Below are 21,527 nucleotides of genomic sequence, written 5' to 3'. Positions count from 1 at the left end.
AAAAATTCCTGCAAATCAGATTATGAAATGAGTATAACTTTGGCACTAAGTACTTCACTGAATGTCATGCCAGGAGATTGATCAACAAATCAAAATGTTTTGTTTAACTTCCGACAGTGAAAAAATGCTTGCAAGCAATAAAATATATCCTTCCAAAAGAGGTTGCAGTGCAAGTTTTAATCAAGTGGTACAATGCGTACAATGCACCGGGTGGACCTAACTATCATTCTGAGTGGAACATGTTTGTGATCTGTCTCATGAACATGATGGGCTACAATACAGATAGACTCAAGTGGACACGCAATGTAAGTACACCTTCCAAATTATTTTTGCAGCTTTACATTTGGGGAGAATTACAGATACTGTAAAGTATACCCCTTTCACACAGAGTATTAATATGGTCAAAATACATGTTGCTTTAAAAAAATGCTTTCAAAATTCAGCAGAATTGCAGCCTGAAGCACACCCTTTAGTGAACAGGAATAAGGTTGATTTCAGCTGAAAATGTGTTGCTGGAAAAGCGCAGCAAGTCTGGCAGCATCCAAAGAGCAGGAGAATCGACGTTTCGGGCATGAACCCTTCTTCAGGAATGGCTCATGCCCGAAACGTCGATTCCCCTGCTTTTTGGATGCTGCCTGACCTGCTGCGCTTTTCCAGCAACACATTTTCAGCTCTGATCTCCAGCATCTGCAGTCCTCACTTTCTCTTTAAGCTTGATTTCAGTCAGGCAGGTGCAGTTGAGGAGCAAGTATTGATGCAATTTTGTTAAAATGTGTTAGCAAGACTTGAGTTTGAAATGTGACCTCGAAAGTTTATTTGAAAAGCTATACAAAGGGGATTTTGAGACTCTCCGTGATCACTCATGTCATGCTGACAGGGGAAGTCCCCTTTCGCTCAGGTTGCAATATAAACTCATCATTTTGGCACTGATATTTTCAATGCAGGATTCTTGTTTTAATAGATGACAAAGCTTTTGTTCTCAAAATGTAGAGAAGAAGCAGCATTAAACATGTCTGTCGGGATCATTCTTTAGAATGAGAAGGCGAGAGGGTGGCATAGTGCTGAGGTCATCAGTGTAGTAACCCAGAACCCCCAGGTTAATGTTATAGGTTTAGATCCTACGTAGAAGGTGATGAGATTTGAACTCACTAACATTTGGAATTTAAAGTTGCCATTGTTGACAATCATAAAACCCATCTGTTTGCTAACATCCTTGAGGGAAGGAAATCTGGTTATATCTGGTCTGGGCTGCAAATGACTCCCAGACCCAGAGCAATGTGCTTGATCCTAACTACCCTACTCAGCTGGTCAGTACAAAGGCAAATAGCAATGGGCAGTGCAGTTATGTGACTTTAAAAAAGGAATGAAACTGAACGGATCACCTGGTATCAACCTTGGCACCAGAAACGGCAAAAACAATCCCGTTGGTGTAAAATCGCTAATACCTGTGGGCTGTGCCAGAATTGGGAGAGCTGTTTCACAGACTGGTCAAGCAACAACCTGACATAGTCATATTCATGGGATAATACCTTCCATAGGTGCCCGGGACATTGTTTGTAAGTTTTGGCACTGTGACGTACAGCTGTGATGACCTGGGAGTCATCCACATTAAATCTGGACCTCATGAAATCTCTTTGCATCAGGTCAGACATGAACAAGGAGACCTCCTGCTGATTACCATCTATACAGTCCACCTTCAGCCCGATGAAACAGTGCTCCTCCCATGTTGATTTCATCCTCATTAATCTGCCTGCCACAGAAGTATGTCCACTCATGACAGTATCGGTAAGAGTGATCACTGCACATACTTTGTGGAAACCAGATCCAGTCTTCACACTGTGGATGCAGTCTATCATGTTGTGTGACACTTACCACTGTGCTGTGTGGCACAGACCTGGAACAGATCATAGGCCATTAGTAGCAGCAATCTGCAACCTCACAGCCTGGCAGATTGCCCACTCGACAATTACTACCAAGTCAGGAGATCAGTCCTGGTTCACAAACAGTGTAGGAGGACACTTCAGGAACAGCACCAAGTACTGAGGTGTCAACTTGGTCAAACTCCACCTCAGGCCGACTTGGATTAAATAGTGGAAACAACTCACAAGAGATAGACACACAACTAACTGATCGAATCCGAGCTCTGCAGTTAGTAAAACTACTAACAGGATGTGAAAATACCCCTATCCTCATTGCACACATCTGCACAGAAGATAAGACTGACTCATTTGCCATAATCTTTAGCCAGAAGTGCCAAGAGGATGATCCATCTCTGCCTCCTCCAGAGGTCCTCCTTATCACAGAAACCAGCCTTCAACCAATTGATTCACCATGTGATATCAGGAAAAGGTTGGAGGTACTAGATCCTGCAAAGGCTATGGGCCCTGACAACGTTCTGGCAATAGTACTGAAGACTTGTGCTCTCGAACTAGCTGCATCAATGACCAAGCTGTTCCAGTACAATTAAATACAGCAGTGTGGAAAATTGCCCAGATAAATTGTACATGAAAAGCAGGACAAATCCAACCTGGCCAGTTACTGCCCGAACAGTCTATTTTCAACCATCAATAAAGTGACGGAAGGTATGCTTGGCAGTGCTATCAGGCAGCACTTGCAAAGGAATAAGCTACTCAATAACATTTAGATTTGTTAGTGGCTTATTTGCAGCCTTAGTACAAAGATGGACAAAAGAACTGAATTACAGAGGTCAGGTGAGAATGACTGTCCTTGAAAGCAAGGCTTCATTTGACCGGGTGTGGCATCAAGGAGCCCAGCAAAACTGGAGTCAATGGGAATTGGAGGTTGTTGGGGATTCTCCAAGGAAGATGGTTGCCAATTTTGGAGGCGAGTCTTCTCAACCTCTGGACATTATTGCAGAAGTTTCTCAGGGTAATATCCCAGACACAACCATCTTCAGCTGCTTCATCAATGACCTTCCCTCCATCCAGAGATGTTCGCTGAAGACTGCACAGTGTTCGCCATTTGTGATCCTTCAGATACTGAGCAATATCCAGGTCATTTGACTAAATGGCAAATAACATTGCTTGGCACTTGTGTTACACAAGTGACCATTTCCAAAAAGGGAAGCTCTCATCATCACTCCTTGACATTCAATGGTGGAACCGTTGCTGAATCCCCCACTCTCAAGATCTTGGGAGTTTCCGTTGATCAGAAAATGACTTAGATCAGCCATGTAACTATTGTGACTGCAAGAACAGGTGAGAGACTCCCTTCTTCTCCAATGCACAGTGGTAGCTGTGCGTATCATCTTCAAGATGCACTGCAAGATTCACCGAAACACCTGTGACAGCAACTTCCAAACCTGTGACCTCTACCATTGAGATGGACAGGAGCAGTTGATGCATACATCAACTCCAAGTTTTACAAAAGTTGCTTTTATGAAATACCTTATCACACCATTAGCCCAGAGTTGCCTGTGCTAGCTCTGTACAAAAAGGAATTAACCTAGTGCCACTCTGCTGCCTTTTCAGATAATAATCTTTTGAAAGCCACAATCAACCCTCCTGCCACCACTCTCTCAGGCAGTTCACTCCAGATCAAAAATATTCACGCCGCTTAAAAGAAAATGGTTTTTATTTCTCATGTAGCTGTTGCTTATTTTGTCAGTAAATCTGTGTACTCTGCTGCTTCATCCTTTTACAGGATGAATGTAAGGAATAAGGTCAGAAGACAATGTGGCGTATGGAGCCTGCTCCTTCCTTCGCTATGATCATGGCTGATCTTGGGCTGCAACTCCTCCTCACTCCCTGTATCTCATGAAACCATGAAATGTTAAAAATCTGTGTCTCAGCCTTCTATACAATGTTAGAACACCCACAATCCTCCAGGGTAGACAATTCCAAAGATTCACAATCCTTTGTGTGAAGAAATTTCAGACAAACTTATCGGCCCTTGATCCTATAACTGCGTTCTATGCTAGGGGAAATAATATTACTGCATCTACATTGTCAAGCCCCTTCATAGTCTTAAATGTGTCGACTTGTTCATCTTCAATCTTTTAAGCTCTACCATAATGGCATGCGTTGATAGTTGGATAACGGGCAGAAAACAGATAATCAAAACAAATGAATCATTTCCAGTTTGGCAAGCTGTGACTTTTGAGTTGATGCAAAAATCATTGTTTCAGCTATTCACAGTTTTTGCATATGATTTGGACTTGCTGACCAAAAGTGATACTTCCAAATTTGCTGACAAGACCAAGTTAGGTGGGAATGTGAGTTGTGAGGAGGACAGAGAGAGGCTTTAAAGGGATTTAGACTTGCTGAATGAATGGGGTGTGAATATATTAAGTAGAATATCATGTGGAAATCATTAAATTATTAATTTTGGTGGGTAAAAACAGAAATTAAGTGTGTTTCTTAAATGGTGAGAGATTGGAAAGTGTTGTTGTGCAAAGGGATTTGGCTGCCCTTGTTCATATGTCACTGGAAGCTAGCAGGCCAAGAGGATATACAGGGCTAAGAAGTTTTCTGCAATTGTCTCAAATCTTGGTGAGACCAAACTTGGAGTATCGTTATAGTTTTGGTGTCTTTACCTTGCGATAGAGTGAAAGCAATGAAAGTTCACCAGGTTGATTCCTAGGCTGGTGGAGTTGTCCATTGAGAAGACTATGCTCGTAAAATCTACAGAATAAAAGAATAGGAGGGATTCTGTTGAAGCATATAAAATGAAAAAGCAGATCTTTCAAGATAGTAATCTCAGAACTACCACATGAGCCATGGGTAACCTATGGTCAATAAAATTGAGGAGTTAAATACAAGGCTCAAAGATTGGTTTGGTTGGAATGAGCTTCAGTTTATGTGTTTCACAAGTACCAGTTCTGGAATAGAAGGGAACTATTCCACTGAGACAGACTGCTCATGAATCATCGAGGTAAAAACGATGACTGCAGATGCTGGAAACCAGATTCTGGATCAGTGGTGCTGGAAGAGCACAGCAGTTCAGGCAGCATCCAATCATGGTGTGAATGTGTTGCTGGTTAAAGCACAGCAGGTCAGGCAGCATCCAAGGAACAGGAAACTCGACGTTTCGGGCACAAGCCCTTCATCAGGGAAACGTCGAGTTTCCTGTTCCTTGGATGCTGCCTGACCCGCTGTGCTTTAAACAGCAACACGTTTTCAACTGTGATCTCCAGCATCTGCAGACCTCACTTTTTATTCCAATCATGGTGTGCCCAGGGTCCCGTGAATCAATTAACTATGACTGGAGAGAGAGTTTTAGAACATAGAACAGTACAGCACAGAACAGGCCCTTCAGCCCACGATGTTGTGCCGACCACTGATCCTCACATATGCACCCTCAAATTTCTGTGACCATATGCATGTCCTGTCATCTCTTAAATGTCCCCAATGACCTTGCTTCCACAACTGCTGCTGGCAACCCATTCCATGCTCTCAACTCTCTGTGTAAAGAAGCCGCCTCTGACATCCCCTCTATACTTTCCTTCAACCAGCTTAAAACTATGACCCCTCGTGTTAGTAATTTCTGTCCTGGGAAATAGTCTCTGGCTATCGACTCTATCTATGCCTCTCATTATCTTGTATACCTCAATTAGGTCCCCTCTCCTCCTCCTTTTCTCCAATGAAAAAAGTCCGAGCTCAGTCAACCTCTCTTCATAAGATAAGCCCTCCAGTCCAGGCAGCATCCTGGTAAACCTCCTCTGAACCCTCTCCAAAGCATCCACATCTTTCCTATAATAGGGCGACCAGAACTGGACACAGTATTCCAAGTGCGGTCTCACCAAAGTTTTATAGAGCTGCAACAAGATCTCACGACTCTTAAACTCAGTCCCCCTGTTAATGAAAGCCAAATCTCCGTATGCTTTCTTCACAACCCTGTCCACTTGGGTGGCCATTTTAAGGGATCTATGTTCCTCCACACTGCCAAGAATCCTATCCTTAATCCTGTACTCAGCTTTCAAATTCGACCTTCCAAAATGCATCACCTCACATTTATCCAAGTTGAACTCCATCTGCCACCTCTCAGCCCATCTCTGCATCCTGTCAATGTCCCGCTGCAGCCTATAACAGTCCCTCTATACTGTCAATGACACCTCCAACCTTTGTGTCATCTGCAAACTTGCTGACCCATCCTTCAATCCCCTCATCCAAGTCATTAATAAAAATTACAAACAGTAGAGGAACACCACTCACCACAAGCCTCCAGGCAGAATATTTTCCTTCTACCACTCGCTGTCTTCTGTTGGCCAGCCAATTCTGTATCCAGAAAGCTAAGTTCCCCTGTATCCCATTCCTCCTGACCTTCTGAATGAGCCTACCATGGGGAACCTTATCAAATGCCTTGCTGAAGTCCATATGCACCACATCCACAGCTCGACCCTCATCAACCTTTCTAGTCACATCCTCAAAGAACTCGATAAGGTTTGTGAGGCATGACCTGCCCCTCACAAAGCCGTGTTGACTGCATTTAATCAAGCCATGCTCTTCCAGATGGTCATAAATCCTATCCCTCAGAATCCTTGCAGACGACAGACGTGAGACTTACTGGTCTGTAATTGCCAGGGATTTCCCTATTTCCTTTCTTGAAGAGAGGAATTACATTTGCCTCTCTCCAGTCCTCAGGTACGACTCCAGTGGAGAGCAAGGATGCAAAGATCTTCGCAAGTGACAAAGCAATTGCATTTCTCGTATCCCAAAGTAGCCGAGGACAAATCCAGTCCGGGCCTGGCGACTTGTCAATCTTAATGTTTGGCAAAATTTTCAGCACATCAGCTTCCTCTATCTCTATCCATTCCAGCATGCACACCTGCTCTTCAAAAGTTTCATTCACTACAAAGTTTGTTTCTTTCCTAAAGACAAAAGCAAAAATCTCATTTAGGGCTTCCCCTACCTCCTCAGATTCCACACGCAACTTCCCTATGCTATCCCTGATCGGCCCTACTCTTTCTTTGATCATTCTCTTATTCCTCACATAAGTGTAAAATGTCTTTGTGTTCTCCCTAATCCGTTCTGCCAAGCCTTTCTCGTGCCCCCTCCTGGCTCTCCTCAGACCATTTTTGAGCTCCTTCCTCGCCTGCCTGTAATCCTCTAGAGCTGAGCTTGACCCTAGCTTCCTCCAGCTAATGTAAGCTACCTTTTTCCTTTTGACGAGAAGCTCCACCACTCTCGTTATCCAAGGTTCCTTTATCTTGCCCCTTCTTGCCTGTCTCAGATCACTTGCAACAACTGTTCCTTAAACAGTCTCCAAATGTCTATAGTGCCTTCACCATGGAACAATTGCTCCCAATCCATGCCTCCTAACTCATGTCTAATCGCATCATTGTTTCCTCTTCCCCAATTAAATATCCTCTCATTTTGCCTAATCCTCTCCTTCTCCATAGCTATGTAGAATGTGAGGCAGTTGTGGTCACTATCACCAAAATGCTCTCCCACCACAAGATCTGATACCTGCCCTGGCTCGTTTCCGAGCACTAAGTCTAGAATGGCCTCTCCCCTCGTCAACCTGTCAATGTACTGAGTTAGGAAATCCTCCTAAACACACCTTACAAAAACAGCTCCATTCAAATCTTCTGCTCGAAGGAGGTTCCAATCAATATTGGGAAAGTTAAGTCACCCATTACAACAATCCTACTACGTCCACACTTTTCCAAAATCTGCCGACCTATGCTTTCTTCCATCTCCCTGCTGCTATTGGGGGGCCTGTAGTAAACCCCTAACGAAGTGACTGCTCCCTTGCTGTTCCTAATTTCCACCAATACTGACTCGGTAGGCAGATCTTCCTCGACAATGGAAGCTTCTGTAGCTGTGATACCCTCTCTGATTAGTAGTGCTACACCCCCTCCTCTTTTTCCCCCCTCCCTATTCTTTTTAAATGCTCTAAACCCTGGAACATCCAGCAACCATTCCTGCCCCTGAGAAATCCATGTCTCTGTTCTGGCCACAACATCATAGCACCAGGTACTGATCCATGCTCTAAGTTCATCACTTTTATTTCTGATACTCCTTGTGTTAAAGCAAACACACTTTATCTGATCCCATGGTTCCTTCCCAGGAAAATCCTTCCCACTGGCTGGTCTACCTCTTGCTATTGCCTCATCTGCATCAACTCTCACCTCTGGTATACAGCTCAGGTTCCCACCCCCCCGCCATACTAGTTTAAACCCTCTCGAACTACTCGAGCAAACCTTCCACCCAGGACATTGGTCCCCTTCCAGTTCAAATGCAACCCGTCCTTCATGTACAGGTCCCACCTTCCCCAGAAGGCATCCCAGTTGTCTACATATCTGAAGCCCTCCCTCCTACACCAGCTGCATAGCCACGTGTTAAGCTGTGCCGGCTCCCTGTTCCTCGCCTCACTATCTTGTGGCACTGGTAGTAAACAAGAGAACACTACTGTTCATCCTGCTTTGCAGCTTCCATCCTAACTCCCTGAAATCACTGTTTATATCCTCAATCCTTTTCCTGGCTATATCATTGGTGCCAATATGTAACACGATTTCTGGCTGTTCGCCCTCCCCTTTTAGAACCTTATATACCCAATCGGAGACGTCCCGGACCCTGGCACCAGGGAGGCAACATACCTTCTGGGAATCCCGATCCTGAGCACCTGGAGGAAACCCAGACAGGCACGGGGAGAATGTGCAAACCCCACTCAGACAATCATCCGAGACTGGAATTGAACTCAGGTCCCTGGCGCTGTGAGGCTGCAATGCTAATCACTGAGCCACCATGCTATATGAGGGACTCCAGGAAGCTGTAAAAAGATAAGGACAACAATTTGGCAAATGGAATACAATATGGGGAAGGGTGAGGTTATTCACTTTGGTAACTAACACAGAAGAGCAAAATCTTTATAAGATGTGAAACTTGATGTTCACAGGAACTTTTCTGCATCCGAACAAAGAACATCAAAAATTAGCAAAGAGATGTGGCAAGCAACTAGGAAGGCAGAAGTCACATTAGCCTTTATCACAAAGGAACTGCAGTGCAAAAATAAATAAATCTAGCTACAGTTACACAGGGCCTGGAATACTCTGTGCAATTTTAGTCTCCATAATTAAGGATAGGGAGAGAGCTAGTATAGCAAAGGTTCACCAATTTGGTTCCAGGAGTGAAGAGACTGTTCTGTGATGAGAGACTGAGTAAGTTCAACATAGGAAGTAGGAACAGGAGTAGGTCACTGAGCCATCTGTTCTAATAGTCACCTATCCTAATGCCATTTTCCCTCATTATGTGCAACCCAGGACCCGAAATGTTAACTCTGCTTTCTCTCCACAGATGCTGCCAGGCCTGCTGAGTTTCTCCAGCAATTTCTGATTTTGTTTCTGATTTCCAGCATCTGCTGTTCTTTGGCTTTTTGCTCATTATCCAAAACCTGCCCTGTAATACTGCCATATCTGCATGCTTTGTCAGCTACATTTCCCCTCTCCCAAGCCCCCTTCCCAAGTCAACGAGATTAAAAATTTCTAAACTTCCTCTATTGAATATTAGTTTGTTATTCATTTTATAGCAATTTGAACTAAGCTTTCTAGTTTAGTACTGAGTGGGTGTTCAGATAAGTCTGGTATGGATGCTAGGGCAGTTGCTTGCTCCTCCTGCAGAATGTGGGAGTGGGAGACATGATACATGTCTCCGCTGGCTACATCTGCGGGAAGTGCACCCAACTCCAGCTCCTTGGAAACCGTGTTAGGGAATTGGAGCTGCAGCTGGATGAACTACGGATCATTCGGGAGGCTGAGGGAGTAATTGAGAGGAGTTACCGGGAGTTGGTCACTCCGAAGGCTCAGGACAAGGATAGATGGGTTACAGTTAGGGGGAGGAAAGGGCCCAGGCAGACAGTGCAGAGATCCCCTGTGGACATTCCCCATAGCAATAAGTATACCGCTTTGGATACTGCTGGGGGGGGGGATGACCTACCAGAGGAAAGCCATAGTGGTCAGTTCTCTGGCACGGAGACTGACACTGTGGCAAAGAAGGGAAGGGGGCAGAATAGAAAAGTATTCGTGGTAGGGGACTCGATAGTTAGGGGAATCGACGGGAGATTTTGTGGTTAGTGAATTGGCCATGCTAAATTGCCCATAGTGTTCAGTGATGTGTTGGTTGGGTGCATTAGTCAGGGGAAATGTAAAGTAATGGGGTAGGGGAATGGGTCTCAGTGGGATGCTGTTCAGAGGTTAGTGTGGGCATGTTGGGCCAAATGGCCTGTTTCCACACTGTAGGGATTATAGGATTCTGTGATTCTAACTTGTATTCCCTCCAACATTTGTGTCATCAGAAAATACAGAGACATTACTCTGACTCTTCATCTAAGTCACTAAGAAAGATTGTAAGCAGCTGAGCCTATGGTACTGCTTCTTGCAGTTCTCCACTAGCCAAACAGTAAGTACCCGAAATGTGTTGGACAGTGGCAGGGGCTGAGGACCTTCATTGTTACCTTCTTTATCCCCTTTCCTACCAGTCTTGAAGTCCCACAGAGCTCAAAATATTGCACGTTTTTGGGATGTAGCGACCATTGAAAAATTAGTCTAAAGCAATTGTGACAATAATTAAATGTCCTTTTAATTCACACAGCTTGACTTAGAAGGTTCTCTGTCCCCTGTGATTGCTGCCAAAAAAGCCAGGCCTTCAGATGTTGGCTCAGAAGAGGTAAGGAAATTATACTTTGACTATTTCAATGGGAAGCAGCGTGTAAACGGCTGTTTTGTTCGAGACGTATTCCATTGCCTGTGAAATATTTGCTCTTGAATTGTGCAATATCCTAGTGGTTGTGAGCCCCAAGGTCACGATTTAAAATTCTGCCGCATGCCATTCAGACTGGTCATTTGGAATCCAAGACTCGTTTGTTGTGAGCATCCAATTCAAGGAAAGGGAATGTTTACCCAGTCAGACCTGTGTGTCATTCCAGACACCTGCAACAATTGAATAATCAAGGAAGTTGGAATGTGCATTAAAATCTGTCTTATCAGATCACAAACAACAAAGCTACTTCAATGTAGATAAGAAAACCTCTTTTAGTTCATGTGGGAACACCGACATCCAACGGTGTCCAAAACGATGTCAAAGTTTTTGCCTCATTGCCCTATTTGGATGCCCATTTCTCATGTTGATCACTCTTGTTATCAAATTAGAATTGGAAATTCCTTTCAACCATTTCTTTGTGTTGTGTTCTTCCTGCCTTTAAGCACGCTCTATCTTTGAGTCACCTCGTTTCTTACCAGTTGTTGACCATATGACTCCTGGATGTTTGTTCACCTTTACACTTGAAGAGGAACCATAGCTTTGCAGAGGAGAAATGCAATTATTCTCAGTATTTCCATTTCTACAATTGGTCGTCATGTTGCAGTAACTAGTAGTGGAAAAATAAACATGATGCAAATTGATGCGACAGAGAAGCAGATTATCTGAAGTGTAATTTTTGCAACCATGTACTTTTGCTACAGTGGGTGTGACTCTATTTGAAAACCTAGTGGTTGCATTGTAGGAGCAACAAAATTGGCTATATAAAGTATAAATTTGCTGTGGGAAATGCTGTTAGGAAAATGACAATCCAGTCTTGGTGTTGTCCCTGACCAGCTGATCTTGTCCAGAAAGACCTTTTTTTATTTGCGCTTTTATGTAACAAAGACGCAGAGACTTATAAGGCTCACTGGCTTCAATTCAAATACATGTTTTTTTATTATTTTCAGGACTGGGAATACCTGCTTTCGTGTGACTATCATCATAATTTTGAGTCTCACCTTTTAGCTGGTGTGCTGCATTTAGACCCTCTCGAGGTCTTGCATCCCAAAGAAGAGACATTTCCAAACCTTGGCTTGGATTCAACCACTTTACTTTTCAACCACATTCCTGCCATTTTCTTTGTGCTACACTTGATCTATGAGGAGCTAAAGCTGGATAATCTGATGAGGGAAGGTGCACGTTCACTTGTCATTCTCTTGTATCAGCTGGCAAGGTAAGTATCCTGTGGAGAGACTAGAACCAGGGGACACTTTGGCAGGTACTCAGTTTCAGAGTGTGAATACTAGACTTATTTCATTGGACTGTGGAGACAATTTTATATTTCATTCTAAGTTTAGTGACATGAAACTTATACAAATCTGATGGCCGAAACCTTTTTTTTTCAAACAGTTCCAGATTTAAGAATCCAATTGTCTTTTAGGTTCAAACAGACCAGCTCCAGAGTTGATTGCAAGCCAGTGATTGGACTTTGTATTTGAGTTAAGTTCTTCTCTTCTGTGGCTACTGCAGTTATATTCATGCCTGACTGTCCTTGGAGAGGGGGTAAGCAGTGTTCCCCACTACCCTCATAGCTTTGAGAGAGAGAGAGAGAGATGGGCACTGCAGGAGCCAGAGTGCTTTATATTTCCCTCCAATTCTCATTTTGATTTAGTCCCTCCCTCTTTTTGTACCCTACCTTTATGTTATGACTGCACTGCCTCTAGTGGATGATGCTTGTAGTTTATGTCTGTAAGTATTCAAATGAGATATGGGCGGCACGGTGGCACAGTGGTTAGCAGCCTCACAGCACCAGAGACCTGGGTTCAATTCCCGCCTCAGGTGACTGACTGTGCGGAGTTTGCACGTTCTCCCCGTGTCTGCGTGGGTTTCCTCCGGGTGCTCCGGTTTCCTCCCACAGTCACAAAGATGTGCAGGTCAGGTGAATTGGCCATGCTAAATTGCCCGTAATGTTAGGTAAGGGGCATGGGTATGGGTGGGTTGCGCTTCGGCGGGTCGGTGTGGACTTGTTGGGCCGAAAGGCCTGTTTCCACTCTGTAAGTAATCTAATCTAATCTAATATGGTGATAGTCTATTTTTCAAAAAAACAGGACTGAGTTCTTCCAAAATGCTGTGGTGCAGTGGTAGTATCCCTACCTCTGAGCACGAAGCCCCAGGTTCAAGTTACGTTTGCTCCAGATGTTTTCATAACACCTCTGAACAAGTTTATTAAAAATATCTAAGAGCTAAGTTCTGATGGGTCAGAAAGACTCAATTCAAGCCCTCGTCTAAACAGGTTCATTTGGGAAAAAACAGACCACTTTCTTCTAAATCAAAGTGAGAATTTGAGGAAGAGATGATGTAGTCCGTGTCCCTGAAAGCTGTGAGGATGCTGGTGAACACTGTGTACTCCCGCTCCAAGAGCAGTCAGGCATGAACATAACTGCAAGAAAACAAAACTCAACTATTAAAACCAAAAGTCCAGTGCGCCTCACTGATTTGTAAGGACTCTGGTGGCACAGTGGTAGTTAGGTATATTCCAGGCTGAAATCTTCAGATTTTCGATCAGTAGGGGAATCAAGGCAGGAAAATAGAGGTGAGGATAATGAGATCTGCCTTTGAACGGTCGAGCAGATTCAGTGGGCTGAATGGCCTGTTTCTATTCCTAGGTCTTACAGCACCCCTATCCCTGGGCCAGGTTCAAGCCCCACCTGCTCTAGGCACACTTCATTGACATGCCTGAACATGTTGATAAATAAGAAGAGCTAAATTCTTAAAGGCTCTTGCAACACAGTGGTCGTATCCCTATCTCTGCACCAAAACGTCTGGGTTCAAGTGCCACCTGCCACCTGTGTGGACAGGTCGATTTAAAACAAAAGATTTTGAGGTTTTCTGTGGAGCAGTTGTTCAGCAATTTTGGGGGTTGACTCGAAAGGTGGTGGTTCCAGACTATCCAAGGATTTAAGTTTTGCTCCCATCAGCTTTCGTTGACAAGTTGTTCTGCGAGAGAAACAGAAGGGACTTTTGTGGTTCAGTGGTAGTGTCCCTATCTCAGAGCCATGAGGCATGGGTTCAGATCCCACCTGCTCCAGAGGTGTGTCATAACGTCAATTAGAAATTGATAAGAAACAGCTGAGTTCTTCCCCAGTGGTGCATTGGTCTCCGAACAGGGAAAGTGGTCAGAAAGGAAACACAGATTTGTACCATTTTATAGATTTAGAGTAAAATCTTTGTAAATCTCTGGAAGTCTTTTGCTGCCTGATTTGCTGTACAGATATTGGCATATCAAATCAAAATAACATGAAGATTTCTATCCAAACTCACCTGGGTTGGTGACTCCCCGATTTAAACCTCTTCCACGTCAGTGACGAGCTTGCCTGAACTAACCTTTCTCGCTCCTGAACCGAGACTTTGAACCTTCTGATCTAAAGTTCAAAACAAAACTAAAGACTTTTTGGTCTGTTGTTAACACAGCAGTGTGAATATTCCATCTATTAATATGACAGAGGTCCTCCCAGACGACAATCGCATACTTTCCTGGGATTGATGCATTTCGGTTACTCTTCAACATGATTTTCTGAACTCTTTTGAAAATAAAACTTCACAGAACCAGCCCAAATCCATCTACTCTATTACAAAATCCAAATCCCATAACATAATATATATATTGCATATGGTTCATCACATTAGACGCAGCTTAGAGAAGATTCATTCAGCTTATTGTTTGTTGAAGGGCTTCTCTGACCACAATGGATTGAAAGGATTGGGCCTATACCCCTTGGAGTTTAGAAAAATGAGGGATAATCTCATTGAATTGTAAGAGATGGTGTGGATCCTTGATTGGGACAATAGTGAAGGATGTTTTAAAAATGGGAAGACTACCTTTGAATTCATTTCAAAATTTGCTTTCTGTCCGATAGCTGCTAGTCAACTTCTACAGAAAACAGTGGAGGCAAGCTCATTGAACTGATTGAAGGCAGAGTTTGCTAGATTTCTGATAGACAAGGAGTTTGAGGTTTAAGTTTATATGGAAGCTGACAAGCCAATTGATATACAGCCAGATAAGCCGTTACCTTATTGAGTGGGTAGTAGAGCAGGCTAGAAGGGCTGAATGGCCTACACTTGCTCCCAGATCCAGTGTTCCTTTGACTGTCCACTTTTTGTGTAAAAAGGGAACCATGTAATTAATTAGGCTTTTTATATAAGTCATGAATGCAATTGGAAAAACATATTTTTCCACATTTTTCATAGTCATGTATTGCTGTGATGCTTGTTACCTCAGTCTAAGTAAAAACTCGTCATTTTCTTCATCCTTGGAATATAGAATTTAAAATTAAACACTTTATTTCAATAGTAGCACTGACATAACTCGTTGAAAGTATCGCTGAGAAAAAGCAGCTGACTGTTAAAGTTTTCAGTCTTTCCTTCATTGAAAGTGTAATCCACAGTTTGGTTTGTATCATCTGACAGAGATTTGAAGTTGGACATGTACATGGATTCTTACTGGAGGGACTACCCTTTATTGGTGAAGGCTTTGAAACAAACGTGTAAAATCGATCAAGGTAACACACTGCTTTTCTTGGCATCTGGAATGTAGGGTTTCTTTTCAAGGTTCGCAGTGAAGTAATATCTGCCTTTGAACTTCATGCATGGGAGGTTTCTTCAGGGTGGGATTGCTGAGGGAAAACTGATCTGTCTGAGGCACAGAAGCAACTGCATTGAAATCTGTCATTAACTTATATTTTAAAAACTGCATAACACATAACTACTTGCACATGTTAGTTTCAATTTTAATTCCGTGTTACTTCATATTAGTCTGGCAAGAAAGAACTATCACAAACCTCTATTTTTGGGACTGATGACAACTCATTTCAGCGACGTTGGCAATGAAACCATAGCAGACCACATGATGTACACATTATCAAGGATTATAGGTTGAAGGATGGAAGAATATGCTGACCTGATTGAGGCCATGCCAGTAACTGTGGAGCAATGGGTTGAATGAACTCCATCTGGGCCTTTATTACTCTGGCTTTACAAAAGCTTGGCTGGAAGTTGGTCAGAAAAGAATGTGATTGGAAGGAAGGTTAAATGTAAAACAGAGACCGTTTGTCAGCGAAATGAACTTTGCCTTGGCTGAGCTCAGCTATGGCCCAGGCTTGAATCTGAGATTTTCTTGGTCACTTGACATCCTGTGAGGCAGGAGAAAGTGGGGACTGCAGGTGCTGGAGATCAGAGTCAAGAAGTGTGGTGCTGGGAAAGCACAGCAGGTCAGGCAGCATCCGAGGAACAGGAGAGTCAACGTTTTGAGCGTAAGCCCTTCATCAGAAATGTGAGACGGTCCATTTATCCACGAGTGAGGGGCTCCAGTTGTAAGATTAAAGTAATTGTGCTTAAGCACTGATCAGGTACTTAATGCAAATCTCAATTAAAAGGCTCATTTTGACAAGCTAACTTAAATACCCTTGATTTTGACATTGCACCAGGTGACGAATCTGAAAGGAAACTTGATTTATTTGATGTCACACTTTTCTTATTATAAAATACAGTGAAAATTCTTGTATATTGTCGCCACTGTCTGGCACCAACGTAAAACACAGAAAAATACATCAAAAGACAGAATATGAAAGCAGAAAAATGAATAAATAAAGAAAGAAAACTTGTTACTAGCATAAAGTTGTAGAACCTCTATAAAGCTATTAAGATTTTAAGATCTTGCTTCTTTAACACAGCACAAGCAAGACTAATGAACCAGCCGCCTTTCCTCACTGCTGAACCTCCAAGCATCTATCAGTGGCTAAGTTCTTGTCTAAATAGTGACATAATCTCCCCTTTCCCTTACCTGCCTGGCATCTGTGAAAGAACAAAATTAATCGTGCAGGTAAGTCAGCATTTTGCCATGGTTTTCAGTTGCTTTGTTGTTTTGGAGGAATAATGGGGGATTTTGGAAGAAGTTGAACTTTATGACATTTATGCCATCTACAAATTACCATTTAAACTGTGCAATGTTTTCAGCATGTCTGCATCTTGTTTCTCTTTGAAATTTGTAAATGATTTGGCAAAATGGGTCAATGCATTGATGTTCCTCCATTTAATGTGTCTTCCCTGTTATTTTGAATTTGTTTCATTAGATATTGAGCCAGCAGATTCTGTGCAAAATCCATTGATTGTCACCTGTACGTTCTCAGGTCCCATTGATTGCCAGCTGTACGCTCTCAGGTCCCAGGGGCTGGGGCACACATTGCTATCTCTTCTTGATCTTGTAATATTCTGTATACTTCTTAATCATCCAAATTTCTGTTTCTGACCTCAAGTATTGTCATTTTTGGAGACAGAGAAAATCTGATAACCAAGGCACATTTCTAAACTTACCTGGTCCGCATAGATATGATTAACTTGAATAATTTGTTTACTACAGAAGTGGGTAAGCACTGTCAGTTAGAAGTGGTGGTGCTCATGCACAGTTTGACAATTCTGTAGACATTTTTACACGTTTTACAAGATTAAATGTTCACTGAAACATGTAACCACCATAAGCAATCCCTTCATATGAATAAAGCATACTCTTGTGGCTCAATTTAACAGAAGCATTGACAATGCATCTTTTATTAGACTTGTTTATAAAGAAACAAAAGTCTTTGAATGTTGGGAGCAAAGGAAAGCTTTTAAATTTATTGCAGAGAGTGAGAGTGCTTGAAACTGCTTCATTCTGAAAGCAATTAAGAATAGCTTTGGAATTAGTCACACATTTTGTTTGTTCCCTATTTCAGTGTCATGAAATAAATCTGTTGAAAGGCTAGGAGGCCTTTTATGACAAAGTTTTTAAAAATGTATTTATTGAATGTAGGTGTCACTGGCTAGGCCAGCTTTCATTGTACATTTTTAATTGCCCTTGGAATTTGTGATCTTTATTTTATTTGTCTCTTTTTATTCTTTTCACTATCACTCTATATTTCACAGCAAGAAATTCTGCCTCCCACCGATCTGCTAATTCCGTGTTAATGTTGTTTTAGAGTCAGAGAGTCATAGAGGTTTACAGCGTAAAAACAGGCCCTTTGGCCCAACTTATCCCAGCTGCCCAGTTTTCACAATTAAGTTAGCCCCATTTGCCTGCCTTTGATCCAAATCCCTCCACACTATCCCATCTATATATCTGTCCACATGTTTCTTAAATGACAAAATTGTACTCACCACCACCACCAACTCTGGCAGCCCATTCCAGACACCACCCTGTGTGTGAAAAAAATTACCCCTCTGGACCCTTTTGTATTTCTCCCCTCTCATCTTAAACTTGTGCACTTGAGTTTTAGACTCCCCTACCATGGGGAAAAGCTGTTGGCTATCTACCTTATCTCTGCTTGTATAAGGTCATCTCTCTGTCTCCTCTACTTCAGGGCAAAAAAGTCCCAGCCTATCCAGCCTCTCCTTATAACTCAAACCTTCCAGTCCAGGTAACATCCAAGTATACCTTTTCTGCACTCTTTTTAGGTTAATAGTATCTTTTTCATGGGCGACCAGAACTTCAGACTCTTGAAGTTTCTTTTTATCTTGCTCACAGCTTACTACATTTTAAAATTTTGTGTCTTTTGAAGTTGTCCCCTGCACAATCTGGGCCATGAGTGTTTATCAGGAAAGGTAACCATCCTAACTCTGACCCAGAAGAATCTCATTGTATACTTTTCTGCAATTCAGAAAAGGCACTGTTTATCACTGCGCTGTTACCTGTCCGTCAGCCAACTTTGTTTTCACTCCCATGAACTTTGACTATGCTAAGAAATCTATTCAGTAAAACAGCCACTCAACAGTACGGTTGGGCTCAACTGCAAAAATTGTAAATCGTATTTTGTAAATTAAAAGGTAACATGAACTTTGTGCAGAGCCTGCATCAGAAGCAAAGGAAGTGGGTTAATCTTACATTGCAATCCTTGCACCATTTTTGAGAGTTATCCATTTATTTTTTTCTATGGGAGACCACAGCAGCTTGGGCTGTTTTCACAGCAGACAAAGTTGAGGAAAGGTTGGGAATTCAAAATTATGAGCGGTTTTGATTAAGTAAACAATGCGAATTGACAAAAGAGTCGGGGGGGAGTAGCAAATTCTTACAATCTCGATGCATTGCCTGATCGGATTCAAAAGTAACATTTAAAACTAATTGAATCAATATTTGAAAAGGTTTACGGGCAATTGGGGATGTAGGTATGATTACATGTAGAGCTCTGTCAGATTACTGGCACAGGCTTGATGGTCCGAATGGTATTCTGTACTCTGATTACATTTTATGAGGACAGTTTTCAAGCTTCTTAATTGCGGCTTTGGTAATCTCGCACTAAGTTCCTGCTCAATGTCTGATCTTTGTGCAACTGACGAAATTGTGAATTTCTAAGTTGCACCAGATAATGAGTTCAAAATACATTTTAAAAAAAAAGAGTATTGAAGGGGTTGAATCAGTTTGTAAAAGCAGATGGAAACTGTAATCTGTGAAGGCAGACAAGAGTATAAAAGCTGCACTATTGGCAAGATGGAACTGGCCTTGAGTGAAATACAACCAATGCCTGTAAAGCCTGTGGGAAAACAACAGATAAATTAAGACACCTGGACGCACAAGAGTACAAATTGCAATATTTATGCTGTAATGTCTTGTAGAAAAATTAGTAGAGGTTGACTAGCTCATTTTATTGGACGGCTGGTTTGTGATGTAGAATGATGGCAACAGAGCGGGTTCGTTTCACCGCTGGCTGAGGTTAGCATGATGGTCCCATCTTCTCAACTTGGCCCCTCACCCTGAGGAATGGTGACTTCAAGATTAGACTTGCCACCAGATGTGTTTCCAATGAGAGAGCAATCCTGTGGTCCTATGGGACAATGGCAACTTTACTTTTATAAAGATTTCTATAATCCATCAGGGGTTAGTTTTACATTCCATAATGACAAGACTGCCTCTTCTTGTGTGCTCATGCACTAAACGCCGGTTAACTTGCTTTCCTGGGTCCCCTCAACAATTTCTCAATGTGTCCACATGACAGTATATTTACACCAGTTCTGTCTTGCTTCCATTACTGGTTCAACATTCAGTTAGTTTTTTGCTGCAAAATTTATGAAAGATGTGGAAATTTTGGGAAAAAGGTCAAATTCCTTCATCTGTGATCACAGAAAAGAAAGAAGTGTTAAATTTCAGTGGTTTGCAGTAATCTCATTTGAAGACTTTGCAATGATAATTATCTACATCCTGTATATTTTTAAATACTTGGGGTGAAATTGTACTCTGGAATGTGTTTCTGAGAACCTCCCTTTCCCGTCACTAAGCAATAGCAAAAACAAAGTAAAATACTTAAAATGTTTGGGAGGAGTTGCGCAATTGTTACCCAGCAACAGTGAAGGAATAGTGAGGTAAGTCCAAGTTGCAATGGTATGTGGTTTGTAAGAGAATTTGCAGTTGGTAACGATTTCATACAAGTTGATAGTATTCCATTACACTCCTAACTTCTGCATTGTAGATAATAGAGAGGATTTGGGGAGTCAGCAGGTGAATCACTGCAGAACTCCCAACCTTTGACCTGCTTTTGTAGCCGCAGTACTTAAGTGGTTGGGCTAATTACATTTCTGGTGAGTGGTGAACATTGTGGGGTGGTGGTTAAATTCTTGGATTCAGAAACTGCCTACTATTTGATGGCTACCTAGCATTCATCAGCCCTAATTTGACCCTTTCAGGTCAGGTTCAAGTCTTGATGCAGTCACAGATAGTGCTGAATGTGGCAATCATCAGTAAACATTCCAACTCTAACCTTATGATAGATTAGAGTAGATTACTTACAGGCCCTTCGGCCCAACAAGTCCACACCGACCCGTTGAAGCGCAACCCACCCATACCCCTTATCTAACACGATGGGCAAATTAGCATGGTCAATTCACGGAGCACCCGGAGGAAACCCACGCAGACACGGGGAGAACGTGCAAACTCCACACAGTTTGTCGCCTGAGTCGGGAATTGAACCCAGGTCTCTGGTGCTGTGAGGCAGCAGTGCTAACCACTGTGCCACCGTGCCGCCCGTAAGGCGGTAGATTTAGGATCGATGTAAAACTGATCAAGTTTGGGCCCGGGACACTATCCTGACGAGCTCTAGCTGTTTCCTGGGGTCGAGGTGATTGTCCTCCAACAACCTTTGTCCTGTCTTTGCTGTCTGCAGAATTTAATGTTGGTAATCTGGTGAAGGTTTACTAGTGGAATACTAATACTAAAATGCTAATAGAATCTGAAATTAAAAGCCTAATGATGACCATGAAATCATTGTCATTTGTTGGAAAATTCCATCTGGTTCACTAATGTCTGTGAGGGAAGAAAGCAGTTGTCCTTACCTGGTCTGGCCTACATGTGACTCCAGACCCTCAGCAATGTGATTGACTCCTAACTATCCTTGAATAATTAAGGACGGGCATGAAATTCTGGCCAAGCCAGTAATACCCACATTCCAAGGAGCTTAAAATGGGTTAAATGATGATAAATATGCATTTTACTAAGATAATTATTTATTTGGTGTACACAGATCAGTGTCAGTAAACTTAGCAATTTTTGACCAAAAGGATATAAAGCATTCCTAAAACAAGTTAGCATATTTCAAGTTTACAAATCCAGCAGAACCTCACACTTTTGATCAGAGACTATTGATTGTTTTTGTGGGTGGTGCTTGGTTTGGTTGGAATTAATCTCTATCAGCGTGAAAACCTGTGAGAAACATGCGTTTAAGTTTTACAGTGATAATTCCCTGACTGCACTGGTTTGATCAATTCTGTCCAACTTGTGGAAAAGAGTGGAAACTGTGCCCCAGTAAACTCAAC

General features: G+C 42.4%; 1 protein-coding gene across 3 annotated transcripts in view; it reads left to right on the top strand.

Annotated features, from left to right (window-relative positions):
• anapc1 (anaphase promoting complex subunit 1) overlaps positions 1 to 21,527 on the top strand; it is a 221,014-nt gene that overhangs the window by 42,584 nt on the left and 156,903 nt on the right. For all 3 annotated transcript variants that reach the window (XM_060848972.1, XM_060848952.1, XM_060848962.1), the window contains exons 17-21: positions 118 to 305; positions 10,551 to 10,625; positions 11,666 to 11,931; positions 15,165 to 15,256; positions 16,427 to 16,575. In XM_060848972.1, coding sequence (XP_060704955.1) covers positions 118 to 305; positions 10,551 to 10,625; positions 11,666 to 11,931; positions 15,165 to 15,256; positions 16,427 to 16,575 — 770 coding nt within the window. The remainder of the gene's footprint in view (positions 1 to 117; positions 306 to 10,550; positions 10,626 to 11,665; positions 11,932 to 15,164; positions 15,257 to 16,426; positions 16,576 to 21,527) is intronic.

Source organism: Hemiscyllium ocellatum, chromosome 3, assembly GCF_020745735.1.
Source record: "Hemiscyllium ocellatum isolate sHemOce1 chromosome 3, sHemOce1.pat.X.cur, whole genome shotgun sequence".
NCBI classification, from domain to species: domain Eukaryota; kingdom Metazoa; phylum Chordata; class Chondrichthyes; order Orectolobiformes; family Hemiscylliidae; genus Hemiscyllium; species Hemiscyllium ocellatum.
Note: the sequence above shows the minus strand (reverse complement) of the source record. Positions and strands in the feature narration are given on the sequence as shown.